This window comes from Solanum tuberosum, unplaced genomic scaffold (assembly GCF_000226075.1).
Source record: "Solanum tuberosum cultivar DM 1-3 516 R44 unplaced genomic scaffold, SolTub_3.0 scf00309, whole genome shotgun sequence".
NCBI lineage: Eukaryota > Viridiplantae > Streptophyta > Magnoliopsida > Solanales > Solanaceae > Solanum > Solanum tuberosum.
In genome coordinates, this window is record NW_006239232.1 from 231,477 (window position 1) to 243,734 (window position 12,258).

A 12,258-nucleotide genomic window follows, 5' to 3' on the forward strand; every position below is an offset into this window, starting at 1 on the left:
ATTTTAAAAAAATAAATAAATAAATAAATTATATTTATGTATGCTATGTTGAAATTTGCGATAAGAGTATTATGTTAAATTTTTTGTTTTGAATTTATAACTTATGTTATATTTTCAGTTTCATTTGTTTTAGTAGAATTCACATTGCAAGTCAATTTTCAATTAGACCTGATAGATTATCTTTTTGTCAAACATTTTAATAATTTATGATATTTTATTTATATATTAATCTTTTTATCAAACATGCATTTCACGATGTTAGTAGAAACTTCATACTTTTAGTTTTTTGATCAATTCAATTGAAATATATTAATTTGAAAAAATATAAATCAATTATTTTTTCATAATATTAGTTAAGAACATATGTTTATTAATTAATATATTTCAAAAAAATAAAATATATCTCAAATATTTAATTTAATACCATTTATATAGTTTCTTATTTGTCTAGTATAAATTTTAAATAATTAATTTTTATTTTAAAATTTAATATAATATTATGATTGTTATTGTGCATCCAAACAAAACATGTGTAATTACACTGTGGCAACCAAGCATGACATGTGTAATTATAGTGTAATTACACTATGACAACCAAACATGTCAGTGTAATTACTAGACTGTGTAATTACTAGGGTGATAATTACTACCCTAGTAATTACACCAATTCCAATTATAAGGTGGCTTTCCAAACAAACCCTAAATATATTATTATTATTATTATAAATCGTATTTAGTTATAAACTCTTTTTTATCCTATTGAAAAGTCAGTAATTGTTTAATTTAACCAAAAGAATGATGGATAATTTAACTATTTTTGTTTCCCAGAAGGACAGTTTGTTGGTCTTAATTTAATATATTTTATTAGTACTAATTATTAATTAACTTCTGTAACCCAACACTTGGACACTTTTGACATGTACCAAATCGATAAATTTATAAAATATTGCATCATGATCAGGGGGAAAAAAATAACAATGAATGTTATTAAAACTAACACCTAAAATTTTTAATAACTTATAGATTACCTATAAAGATTTTTTTATTATTATTTAGCATTGACTCCTGAAGTTGAATTAACTAATCTTGATGCATATATTTAAAATTTGGTCCTGCTGACAAACCCATGTTGGAAAATAAGGTAAAACTTTTGTTTCACCTTTTGCAAAAACTGAGTCTGATTATTTTTTCCAGGTTCTTGTTAAAAGTATTTGTTTGATGTTATTCATTAAAAAAAAAACATATAGGAGTAATTTTTTTAAAATTTTAATGTGTTGATGGAGGTAATTTTCATACTTAATGAAGGAATCAGATTTGTCTTATTCGCGTATAATAATAAAAATAAATAGACACAACTGATAGGACTCTCCTAATCATTATGTCAAATTACAATAAAAACGAATCTAAAAAACAAACTCCTCGGTAGTTCTTCTTCAGTAACACAAAAAAAATATATATATTCCTGCTTATGACCTCTTAATCAAGTGAAGTTGTTGAGAAGAATTTTCTATAAAACTAGTGAATAATTTTCTATAACATGCATGAGCTTACACTATAACTTTTTTTTAATAATCTAATTTGTATTATTAGCATGTAATTGAACTTCATTTAATTACTTAAATACCACTAACATATTCAACATATATATCTTTACATATGAAATTCAGTAAGTATAATGTGTATATATATATATATATATATGCAGATGATTCTATTCCTACATAGAAGATAGAAAAATTGTTTCCATCAGACTATGAGCGCGTTTTACTTAATTTTAAAATTCTCCAAAAATCTCATTTTGAAACACATATTATTTTTTTTTGCAAAAAGAAAAGAAAATTTGTAAGAAATACCTTAATGTGTTAGATTATGAGCGCGTTTTACTTAATTTTAAAATTCTCCAAAAATCTCATTTTGAAAGAAACACTTTTTTTATTTTATTTTTTTGCAAAAAGAAAAGAAAACTTGTAAGAAACACCTTAAAGACTTTTAGGAGGCAATTAGTAGTGTTAAGTTTAAAAAAAGGGAAAAAAGAGATACTAACAAAATAAGACTAACTGGTAAAGCACAAAGAATAATAGTAATTATATTTATAATAATAATAATAAAAAAAAAAGAATAAAAAAGTGGGAATAATTGCTAGATTGAGTTGAAGGGAGCAGAAGAGACAAGGAGGACCAGAAGAGCAGGGTAAATGTGTCATTTAATAATTTGTGAAGAAGAAGACAAAGGGCCCACTTAGACCCATATGATCTGGCACCCTCACTAATGCCAGCCTTGCATTTCCCACACATCATTCATGTGGGCTCACTACTATTTTTCTCATCAACCACATGCAATCCCCTTCATAAGGACCCCAATTATAATACTTATTCTATATATCGTTTGATACGCAGAATAAGATGAAGATATTTTTTAGGTTTTGAAATTCATTTTGTATTCTATTTGATTCATCATAATATCTAAATTTAACTTTGATATCCCATCTTATAATATCAAATTTGAGATTATTTTTATCCCATCTCTTTGGTGGAATAAATTAAGAAAAAATCATCTAATTTTTTATTTATTTTTATCATAATCCGTATCCCCTCTCAGATACATTTCTCCCCTCCTCTCTGATACATCACTCTCCTTTCAGATACATCCCTTCCTTATGTATCTGGATGTCCTATCTCTTCTCTGATACATCCCTTCCTTGTGTATCCAGAAGTCTAGTGATGTATTTGAAATCTATTAATTTTAAGGAATTTTTGTAATTTGAAAAAAAAAATAAAAATAATATAATTAGCTCTTAACACTATGAGATTTATGTAAATTATACATAAATTAATCCAAAGATGGTAATTTCAAAAAATAATTTAATATGCAAACCAAACGACTTTTAAAGTAATAAATATTCGATGAAATAACTGAAATAACACGTTAAAAAACTAACATGGCTAGCATTATTAACAAAAAAACAAAAAAATAAAGAGGACAAAACTAGTCATAACGAGTTAAATTTCATGTCTGAAATTCATTGACTCGATTAGTTAATTTAGTCATTTGTAACATTGAAAATTTACTATCACTTGAGATTTTTTATTAAAGGTAAAGATGGAGGGTAATTTTTTTCTAAAATAGATGTAATTGAATTTCTTAACAATATTATTATGACAAAAAATAAATGCATTGTTCGCGTATAGAGTTTATACTAAGCCAATAAAAATTCATTTGATTCAAAATAAGATTATCTCAAATTGTATATGAGATAGATAATAAAAATGGAAGATCCTGAATTTAGTTAATACCCACATCAAACACCTAATTCATGTAACAAAATGTCTCCTAAATGTATAGTCGTTTTCACCTACAATTTTTTCTCACTTTAATCAGGTTTGATTTGTTTGTATTCTCACATAGAGTATTCTTCAATTTTTAGCTTATGCCAAAATTAATATGCTTAGATGTAATAATAAATCTGAATAATTATTTACCATTAAGCTATCCTCTTAGAATAAAATGGTTATTTTTTAGTTTTGCTCACTTTAACTCGTTTAATATTTCAAAAATAAATTCACACATCACTTTTAACATATTAAAAAACAACAATTATTTTCCTCTTATTTTATCATTAACATTAATACCCATTCTCCCGTTTATTTTCTAAGAGTATATCAATTCATTTTTATTTTTTATATATTAGTTTTCCACCCAGTATTCGCAGTCCATATTGGAGCTCCAACTAAATTTGGATCGCACATTGCAGAATCCATTCGAGGATAACACTTCTAACATAATTTTTTTCATACGAGATTCAAAATGAATGAGTAAAAATGAACGGAACGAGTAATTTTGTGAAGGAGAGGAGTTAGGAACCTATTTAATTGCTTAGTATTATGACCAAAAGTCATGCGTCTATATAACTGTAGCTGTAGTAGTTACACAGTCAATGCCTCGTACTACTCTCCAGCCGTTTGTTGTTCTGTTGATTGAGTGTCGGCAATGTCCGTTAGAAAAATAAAATAAAATTACAGAGTGATTAATGACTAATAATTACGTTAATTAAATATTAATTATTCTGTACGTTTTTTCTTTTCCATTATTTGCATATAAGACGATATATACAAAAATGAACCCAATTAAATTGTTCACATTTATTCTGTTTTATTTTATTAGTGTTAATAAATAATAATAATAATATTATGTGTAGATGAAGAGCTGTCTTTTTCTAATTCTTCGCTGTCCCTTTCTCTTACCATCCGTTTTTTCTTTTTTCTATTGGTAGCCTTAGTAATGCATTAGTAGTTCCAATTTAATTTAGCGAGTTAAGTGTAAAAAATAAATTTAAATTATTTTTTAAATATTTTATATCTAAATTATTGAGAGTGTGAATTTCATATCTAAAATATTTGTCTGTCATAATTTATTTGTCTTAATTATTTTTTAATTTTCCATGTAATATATTTTTAACTCGACATGGTTAAAGATTGTTAGGCCATGGTATTTAAAAGTCGTCATTTTTTTTCTTAAATTTTGACTTTGTTTGGACTGATTTTTGGCTTATGACTTGTAAGCTAAAAATCTTAAATTAGAAATTCCACCTTCTGATTTTTTTTTTTTTTTTGTTATTTTGACTTAAAAACAAGTGCTTATAAGTATTTTTTTTTTATTCAAATGCTTCAAAGTTGATTTAAAGCAATTTTGGTTTTAAAATCTCTAAAATAAGTCAATTTAAATAGGGTTTTAGTGTCGAGTTAAAATTAGACAAATAAATTGAGACGGAGGGATTATATATTTTTTTTCTCCTTAATTGCCACTCTCTCATCTATCATACAATTACAAACACCCTCCTCTTCTCCTCTTCTCTACCTTCCCTTCTTCATCCTCCCTCTTCTCATTTTGGTTATGAAAGTTTTAAGCTTTTTTGGAGAAGAGGGGGTGGGTGGTTCAAGATTTGTGAATGTCACTATGTCAGAGAAGAACACAATCATGAAGAGGCTAGTAAGTACGTTGGTTTATTTATTTTTTTTCATTTTTGTGTTCTTGTTTTTTTAAACTGAGGGTGTCTTGTTTTTTGACTAAATCTTGATTTTCATGTCTTGAATCTGATATTTTCACTTGAAAAATTAGTGGGTATTTGCTAGATTGTGATATTTGTGGTTAAAAAATGATTCTTGGCTCAATTGGTTTCACTTCTTTTCCTTGCTAGGGGTTGGGGGTGGGGTTGGGGGGGTTTAGAACTTAGTATTTGTGCTCTGAATTGGATTTACTAACAGGGTTTTGTAGAGATTTGCTTGATCTCTTGTATTATCTAACTGGGATGCCTAATGTTTTTGTCTACATTGTATTTTCAAGATAAGGATTTGGTGGATTCAAGATTTGTTTGGATGGTCTTTGCAATCATAAAGTTTTGATTTTTATAGTGAAATTTTGTTTTGTCTTCTAGCACATCAATCCTGGTAGAAGGGATCTGATTGGGAAACTACTAATGGTTTACAATGACTTGATGAAGTGTGATATAAATTATGAAAGCTGACTAAGTTATAAATACACTTTTTCTCTTTTCATTCTCATTTGAATTAACACTTATCAGGTACTGTAATTTCTCAGTGTTTTGTGCTCCAAATGAAGTCTCTATCTATAGGTTACTAATCAAGTTGAGAGCTTTTTCTATAAAAGGAAAAGAATATCTACTTGTGTTCTTTCTACTGGTGTTTCCTGTTCCTTTGTCACATCAGCTTTTATGTAGGTGGTTCTTCCCAGCATTTTTCTGTTTCTCTGTGAGATCTGCAAACAGTGAAAATATGCCAAAATATGTTAAGGTAGAACCGAGACAATGTATCTCAGTGATGCTGATTAGGGAACTTGCAAATATATTAGGCCGCGGCATAGATTTTATTAGCTTACATGATAGTGAAAGTTTAGAAATTCAGTAAAATGCTGGATGATTTACCTTTTCTCTTTGATTTTGTTTCCAGGCAGTGCTACTTTTGCTGTTGGTGTTCAGTCACTGTATAGTACAGAGTGAAGCTCAATTTGAAGGAGAATGCAAGTTCAATAAGCATTTGAAACCCAGACCTCACAGTGTGTCAGTATTGGACTTTGGGGCTGTGGGTGATGGAAAAACTATTAATACCGTCGCGTTTCAGAATGCTATTTTCTATCTCAAGTCCTTTGCTGACAAGGGTGGAGCGCAGCTCTATGTTCCTGCTGGAAAGTGGCTGACTAGAAGCATCAATCTTACTAGCCACCTTACACTGTTCCTGGAAAAGGATGCTGTTATTCTAGCATCTGAGGTTAGCTTCTGAACTTTGTCTTAGTGTCCATGTTGCATTTCTTATCTCTTTTTATTTTTTTTGTGTTTTTAAACAAAAGACTAGCCTAGTTACAATGCTAAAACAATTTCAGCATCGTGTAATGGGGTTGTCAACCATTGGTTTCAAGGATGAGATACATTGGCACTTTGGGATTAGGATCTATGGATTACTATTTCACAAATAAAATGAAATTCTTGACATATACATGGTAACTCCAATATAGAGGTTAACTACATTATATGTTGTCACGACTGCAATAACTTAAATTTTGTTGATGATGGTTTTGATAAGTGCTTCAGTTTTTATCCATAAACTTAGATCTCTAAGCATTTTAATGCATGTCGCGGTTAATATTTTGTGCATTCACTATTCAGGATTTCGATCATTGGGATGTAGTTGAAGCTTTACCATCTTATGGCCGAGGTATTGAGGCACAATATGGAAGATACCGCAGCTTGATCTCTGGAAATAATTTAACTGATGTTGTAATAACAGGCAAGGAATCCTTCATCAAGTGGTTTATAGTTTTACATTCCTCTTTATTTTACCTTTATGCAACCTGCTTATTTCTTAACAATTCTGCAGGTAACAATGGAACTATCGATGGCCAGGGCTCTATTTGGTGGGAGAAGTTCAATTCCCATTCCTTAAATTATACTCGACCTCACCTAGTAGAGTTTGTTAGCTCCAGAAATGTTGTTATTTCAAACTTGACCTTATTGAATGCTCCTGGTTGGAACATCCGTCCAGCATATTGCAGGTAACTCGATTTATCTGTATAAGGAGTTTAATGTTTCATCTACTTTTGCTTGTTGTAAAATCCGAGTTTATCTAATCCTTGAGAAAATTTTATGTCTTGCAGTAATGTGGTCATTCAGAACTTAACGGTTTATACTCCACAAGACTCCCCGTTCACCAATGGGATTGTCCCAGGTTGGTTAAAAGAAATCATTAATCTTATTTGTTTTAAAATGTCCAAGCTAATTAAAAGCTGTAACCTTAGACCTTCACCAGTTAAATGTTCATAGGTCTTCAAATATATAGCTTTGATTTATCTGACATGCTTCCTCAAGCAAAGGAAAACAACATTTTTAGGATTAAAAATTTAGCTGTTGATAAAGATTAAATGCTAGCTCTCCAAATACTGCTAAAAACTGAGTTCTGATCACACGAGTTTTCTTTAGTATCATAGACACATTTCTCTGGATTTTAGTTGGGCAAAGATGAAGTACTAGCTGTTTTTCCTCCCCTGAGTAAATATTCTTATGATTGGCACATGAGCCCAGAATAGATTTGTCGTTGAGACGATGTGAAATAGTTAGGCCTGATGTTTTGTGAAAACATGTATATTGGTTCCCCTTGTTTTTCTTTTTTTATTCAACAAAAGAAGGATTGGTAACTCTAGACTTGACATGCAACCTTATGTCCACTTTTCAGATTCTTCTGAGCATGTCTGCATTGAAAACAGCAACATTAGCATGGGTTACGATGCTATCGTTCTTAAAAGTGGTTGGGATGAGTATGGGATTTCCTACGGGAAACCTACCTCAAATGTCCACATTAGACGAGTGAGGTTACAGTCCGCTGCAGGTGCTGGCGTGGCTTTGGGTAGTGAGATGTCTGGTGGTATCTCCGATGTGCTAGTAGAGCTTAGTTCCCTACATGACTCCCTTTTCGGTATTGAGCTGAAGACAGCAAGAGGAAGAGGTGGTTTCATCAAAGATATTCTCATTTCAAATGTTGTTATGGATAACTTGCAAGTGGGAATCAAGGCCACTGGTTACTCTGATACGCATCCAGATGAGAAATATGATCCTTCTTCGTTACCTACAGTTAGTGGAATCACCTTTGAGGACATTATTGGTACAAATATCTCGATAGCAGGCAATTTCACCGGGCTATCTGAATCTCCCTTCACTTCTATATGTCTATCAAATATCTCTATCTCCATTTCATCTGACCCTTCTACACCATGGTTATGCTCTAATATATCAGGCTCTTCTAAAAATGTGTCTCCTGAACCATGTCCCGAGCTTCAAGGATCATTTTCCAGTTGCTTTGCTCTTCCAAACCCATACACTGAAGTTGCAGTTTTATAATCCTACCCTGATTGGAACTACTATTCATTCATTGAACCTGAACAACGAGGCACATATCGTGTTCTGGTTCTGGTGTACAATCTTCCAATAAGATGCAAGTCAGAATCTTCGGTCTCATGGTTTACCAAGTCAACGTCAAAAAACTCTGGTGAGCATTCTCTTCAACGCAGCAGCATATCGTTCCTGTGTACAGCATCAGTTTCTTTTATTCATGTGTAAGAAAAGTTTTGGTAGTTCAGTAAATTCAGATACGTTGTTCCTTCTCGTGTCATTCTTCATTTGATTTTTTCTTTTTACGAAATTGTCTTACATTTGTAAATTGGGTTTATGGAGACTGCAGTAAGATTGGTTAATGCTTATATGGTTGAAGGGGTGTTATTGTTGATTGTCATTGTTGCAATAAAAGTTCTAGCCATTTCATTTAAACATACAAAGCCTATTCTTCCTTCTTTGGTTAGAGAAACATTTGAAGATCATGAGGAAACAGTTTGTAATGCAGAACAATTTAAGTTTATTTCATTCATTCCTTTGATTTAAGTTAAGGTCCTGTTTGTATCCAGTAAGCTTGTAGGCTTGTAGCCATTGCTGATTGTTGCTCCAAAGGTAATCCAGAAGAATGTTGAAATACTGCAGCTAACTTGAGAGGAAACATGATTTGAGCACTATTCTCAAACTATACAATGAATTATTGGCAACAGTAATTGTCTCTATATGACCTATAGGTCACAGGTTTGAGAGGCCGTGGAAACAATCATTAATGTTTGCATTAGGTTAGACTATCTACATCATACTCCTACAAGTGTGGCCTTTCCTTGAACCCTGCTAATGTGAAATGCTCTATGCAACGAGCTGCTCTATGCAATGCCCTTTCCTTGAGAACGATTCTCTAACTATACAATGAATTATTGACAACACTAAATTGTCTCTATATGACCTATTGGTCACATGCTCGAACCGTGGAAACAGTCACTAATGCTTGCATTAAGTTAGTTAAACTGTCTACATCATACTCCTTCAGGTGTGACCTTTCCTTGAACCTTGCTAATGTGAAATGCTCTGTGCAATGGCCTTTCCTTGAGCACTATTCTCAAACTATACAATGCATTATTGGCAACAATAAATTGTCTCTATATGACCAAAGGTCACATGTTCGTGTTGTGGAAACAATCACTAATGCTTGTATTAGGTTAGACTGTCTACATCATATTCCTTTAGGTGTGGTCTTTCCTTGAACCCTGCTAATGTGAAATGCTCTATGCAATGGCCTTTCCTTGAGCACTATTCTCAAACTATACAATGAATTATTGGCAACACTAATTTGTCTCTGTATGACCTATTGGTCACATGTTCGAGCCGTGGAAACAGTCACTAATGCTTGCATTAGGTTAGATTGTCTACATCATACTCCTTCAGGTATGAGCTTTCCTTGAACCCTGCTAATGTGAAATGCTCTGTGCAACGGCCTTTCCTTGAGCACTATTCTCAAACTATACAATGCATTATTGGCAACAATAAATTGTTTCTATATGACCAATAGGTCACATGTTCGAGTTGTGGAATCAATCACTAATGCTTGCATTAGGTTAGACTGTCTACATCATGCCTATTCCTTTAGGTGTGGCCTTTCCTTGAACCCTGCTAATGTGAGATGCTATGTGCAACGAGCTACTCTTAACATCAACAAAATATCATAACTTCATACGATACGGGAATTTTAGCAACTTTAGAATCAATAAGAAAATAAATGTACATAATCAAGGTTGATATACACGTCTTTTTTTGGGCATGTTGCCATTAAGGGATTCATCAAAGCAGAAACTAAAATCTGAAAATTTATCAAATTCACTTGTCATGTCTGAAAACAGCTTTTGAAGCTCCTCCAATGTGTTTTCTCCCTGTTACAATTTACAAATTTCAATCACCAACTTATTACAAATACTAAAAAATACATGAAACCAAAAAAAAAAATGAAAAAGGTACTGAAGGCAAATTACCTTAGATTTCTCAGCTTCCATCATTGTTTTCATTTCTTGCATAAACTCACAGAATTCCTGTTATGTTAAAAGTGAGCAAGTAGAAATGAATACTTTTTTTTATAAATATAACTGACAAGTAAAAATGAACGGAGAAATTATGATGAAGTCAGAAGAAGATAGAAACTGACTTTATCATCATCAGAATCATCTCCCATGAGGTGAAGCAACCTAGTGTCATATAGTGATCTTTTCCTCTGGTCTGAGAGAACTGCAAATTGATAGATATATATGGTCAATGAAAACATATATGGTTATATAAAATTGAAGCGGAATTAGAATTTTAATTTGATAGATTCAATCGGTAGGTAATTCATTAAACCCCTTGCTTATTAATATGCTTTTAAGCTTATGTGTCCAAAAAATAGATACGTAAGGTCTGTTAGGTCAAAACGAACAATAAGCACATGCTATGTGACATGTGACATGTGACATGTAAAGTGCATTAATTTGGTGGGGAGGAGGTTAAGAAGGTAAATTCACATACCAGAATAAGCTTCTTGAACTTGTTGAAATCTATGTTTAGCTTCTCCCCTAATGCAAGGATCCTTCTTCATCCATCTATCTGGGTGCCATTTCTTCAATCAACACATAAAATAAATCATAAATCAAAAGATATAAGTAAAATAGAGCACAACACAAAAAATGAAACAAAATCTCGTGATCGTAAACAAGTCAGGTAAAATATTAAAGAGTTATCAAATGTAGAAAGAAACATGGTCAAATCTAGACGTTCTTATATCAGCTCATGAAAACTCAATAGTTTTTACCCTGAACCCTTTATATATAATAAGTTTGTGTTTGATCATAAATTTGTTGAAATTTGAAAAAGAAAGGAGTTTTAAAATTGTGTTAAAAAATAATTCTTCAAGTACATTTTGGATTATTTTTTTTTTAAAAAAATTTTATGAGTGAAAGTAAAATTTACTCGAAAATTGGCTCAGGCCAGTTTCTGGAACTTGAATATCTGATTTAATTTCATGAACAAACAATATTTACAATTATTATTTTTAAATCTACTCTAAAAATCTATGGCCAAAGGGAGCTATATATATATATATATAAAACTTATATCGTTGTAGAAAATTGTACACTTTAAATATAAAAAAATATATTTTAAAATAGACTAAAAAAAAACAACAATTAAATGGAAGAGTTAAAAACTACCAGGGCAAGCTTTTTGTAAGCACAACGAATTTCAGAATGTGAGGCTTGTTTACAGATTCCAAGAACATCATAGTAGCAGGATCCTCCATTATTGTTGGACACAAATTCCATTTTCTTGAACAAACAAATTAAAGGGAGAGATTTTATTTTATTTGGTGAATATAATACTAATATATTGCTCACTTGGTTTTAGCGTACAAGGAAAAAGGTTGTTAATTTGTTAAGGTTTTCGTAGGTCCAAGAAATGAATTTAATAATAATCACAGATATCACATGATTCTAGAAGGGAGATTTATTCATAAGAAGTTTCTAGATCTTTATTACTCCATCCGTTTCAAAAATAATGGTCTAGTTTGACTTGACACAGAGTTTAAGAAAATAAAGAAGACTTTTGAATCTTGTGGTCCTAAATTTAAGTTATGTCAAATGTACAAAATTGTCCTTTCATCTTGTGGCCTTAAACATGCCACGTGAAAAGCTGAAATTAAAATGTTACCAAAAAAAGAAAGAGATCATTCTTTTTGAAATTGACTAAAAAAGAAAGGAGATCATTCTTTTTGAAACGAAGGGAGTATTACTTTTAGAAACTATATTGATTTCTAGAAGTGTTGTTATACCCACAAATTGTGCAAGTTGAGTAAAATGTGTATGTGGTGT

The 12,258-nt window shown here is 31.1% G+C and overlaps 2 protein-coding genes across 2 annotated transcripts; one reads left to right on the top strand and one right to left on the bottom strand.

Annotated features, from left to right (window-relative positions):
* The first annotated feature begins 4,820 nt into the window (after nucleotides 1-4,820).
* Nucleotides 4,821-8,831, top strand: LOC102580232 (probable polygalacturonase-like). The gene is given in 8 exon segments (NM_001287871.1): nucleotides 4,821-4,986; nucleotides 5,964-6,234; nucleotides 6,237-6,246; nucleotides 6,248-6,281; nucleotides 6,677-6,797; nucleotides 6,888-7,062; nucleotides 7,165-7,235; nucleotides 7,740-8,831. Coding segments are annotated over 8 exon segments (1,440 nt in total). The 5' UTR covers nucleotides 4,821-4,890; the 3' UTR covers nucleotides 8,402-8,831.
* A 1,247-nt stretch (nucleotides 8,832-10,078) lies between these two features.
* On the bottom strand, nucleotides 10,079-11,833 carry LOC102580557 (dnaJ homolog subfamily B member 7-like). Its single transcript, XM_006359811.2, has 5 exons — nucleotides 11,602-11,833; nucleotides 10,922-11,012; nucleotides 10,566-10,645; nucleotides 10,396-10,452; nucleotides 10,079-10,296 (listed from the first exon to the last, which is right to left on the bottom strand). Exons 1-5 carry the CDS (start codon nucleotides 11,710-11,712, stop codon nucleotides 10,156-10,158), a joined length of 480 nt encoding a protein of 159 aa, XP_006359873.2. The 5' UTR covers nucleotides 11,713-11,833; the 3' UTR covers nucleotides 10,079-10,155.
* Nucleotides 11,834-12,258: the final 425 nt, after the last annotated feature.

Bases quoted from the DNA above. Each gene is read 5' to 3' on its own strand.
- LOC102580557 (XM_006359811.2), bottom strand. From the start codon at position 11,712: ATGGAATTTGTGTCCAACAATAATGGAGGATCCTGCTACTATGATGTT. The intron at 10,646-10,921 runs GTATGTGAATTT...ATCAATTTGCAG, and splicing joins AGTTCAAGAAGCTTATTCTG to TTCTCTCAGACCAGAGGAAA. The intron at 10,453-10,565 runs GTCAGTTTCTAT...TTAACATAACAG, and splicing joins ATGATTCTGATGATGATAAA to GAATTCTGTGAGTTTATGCA.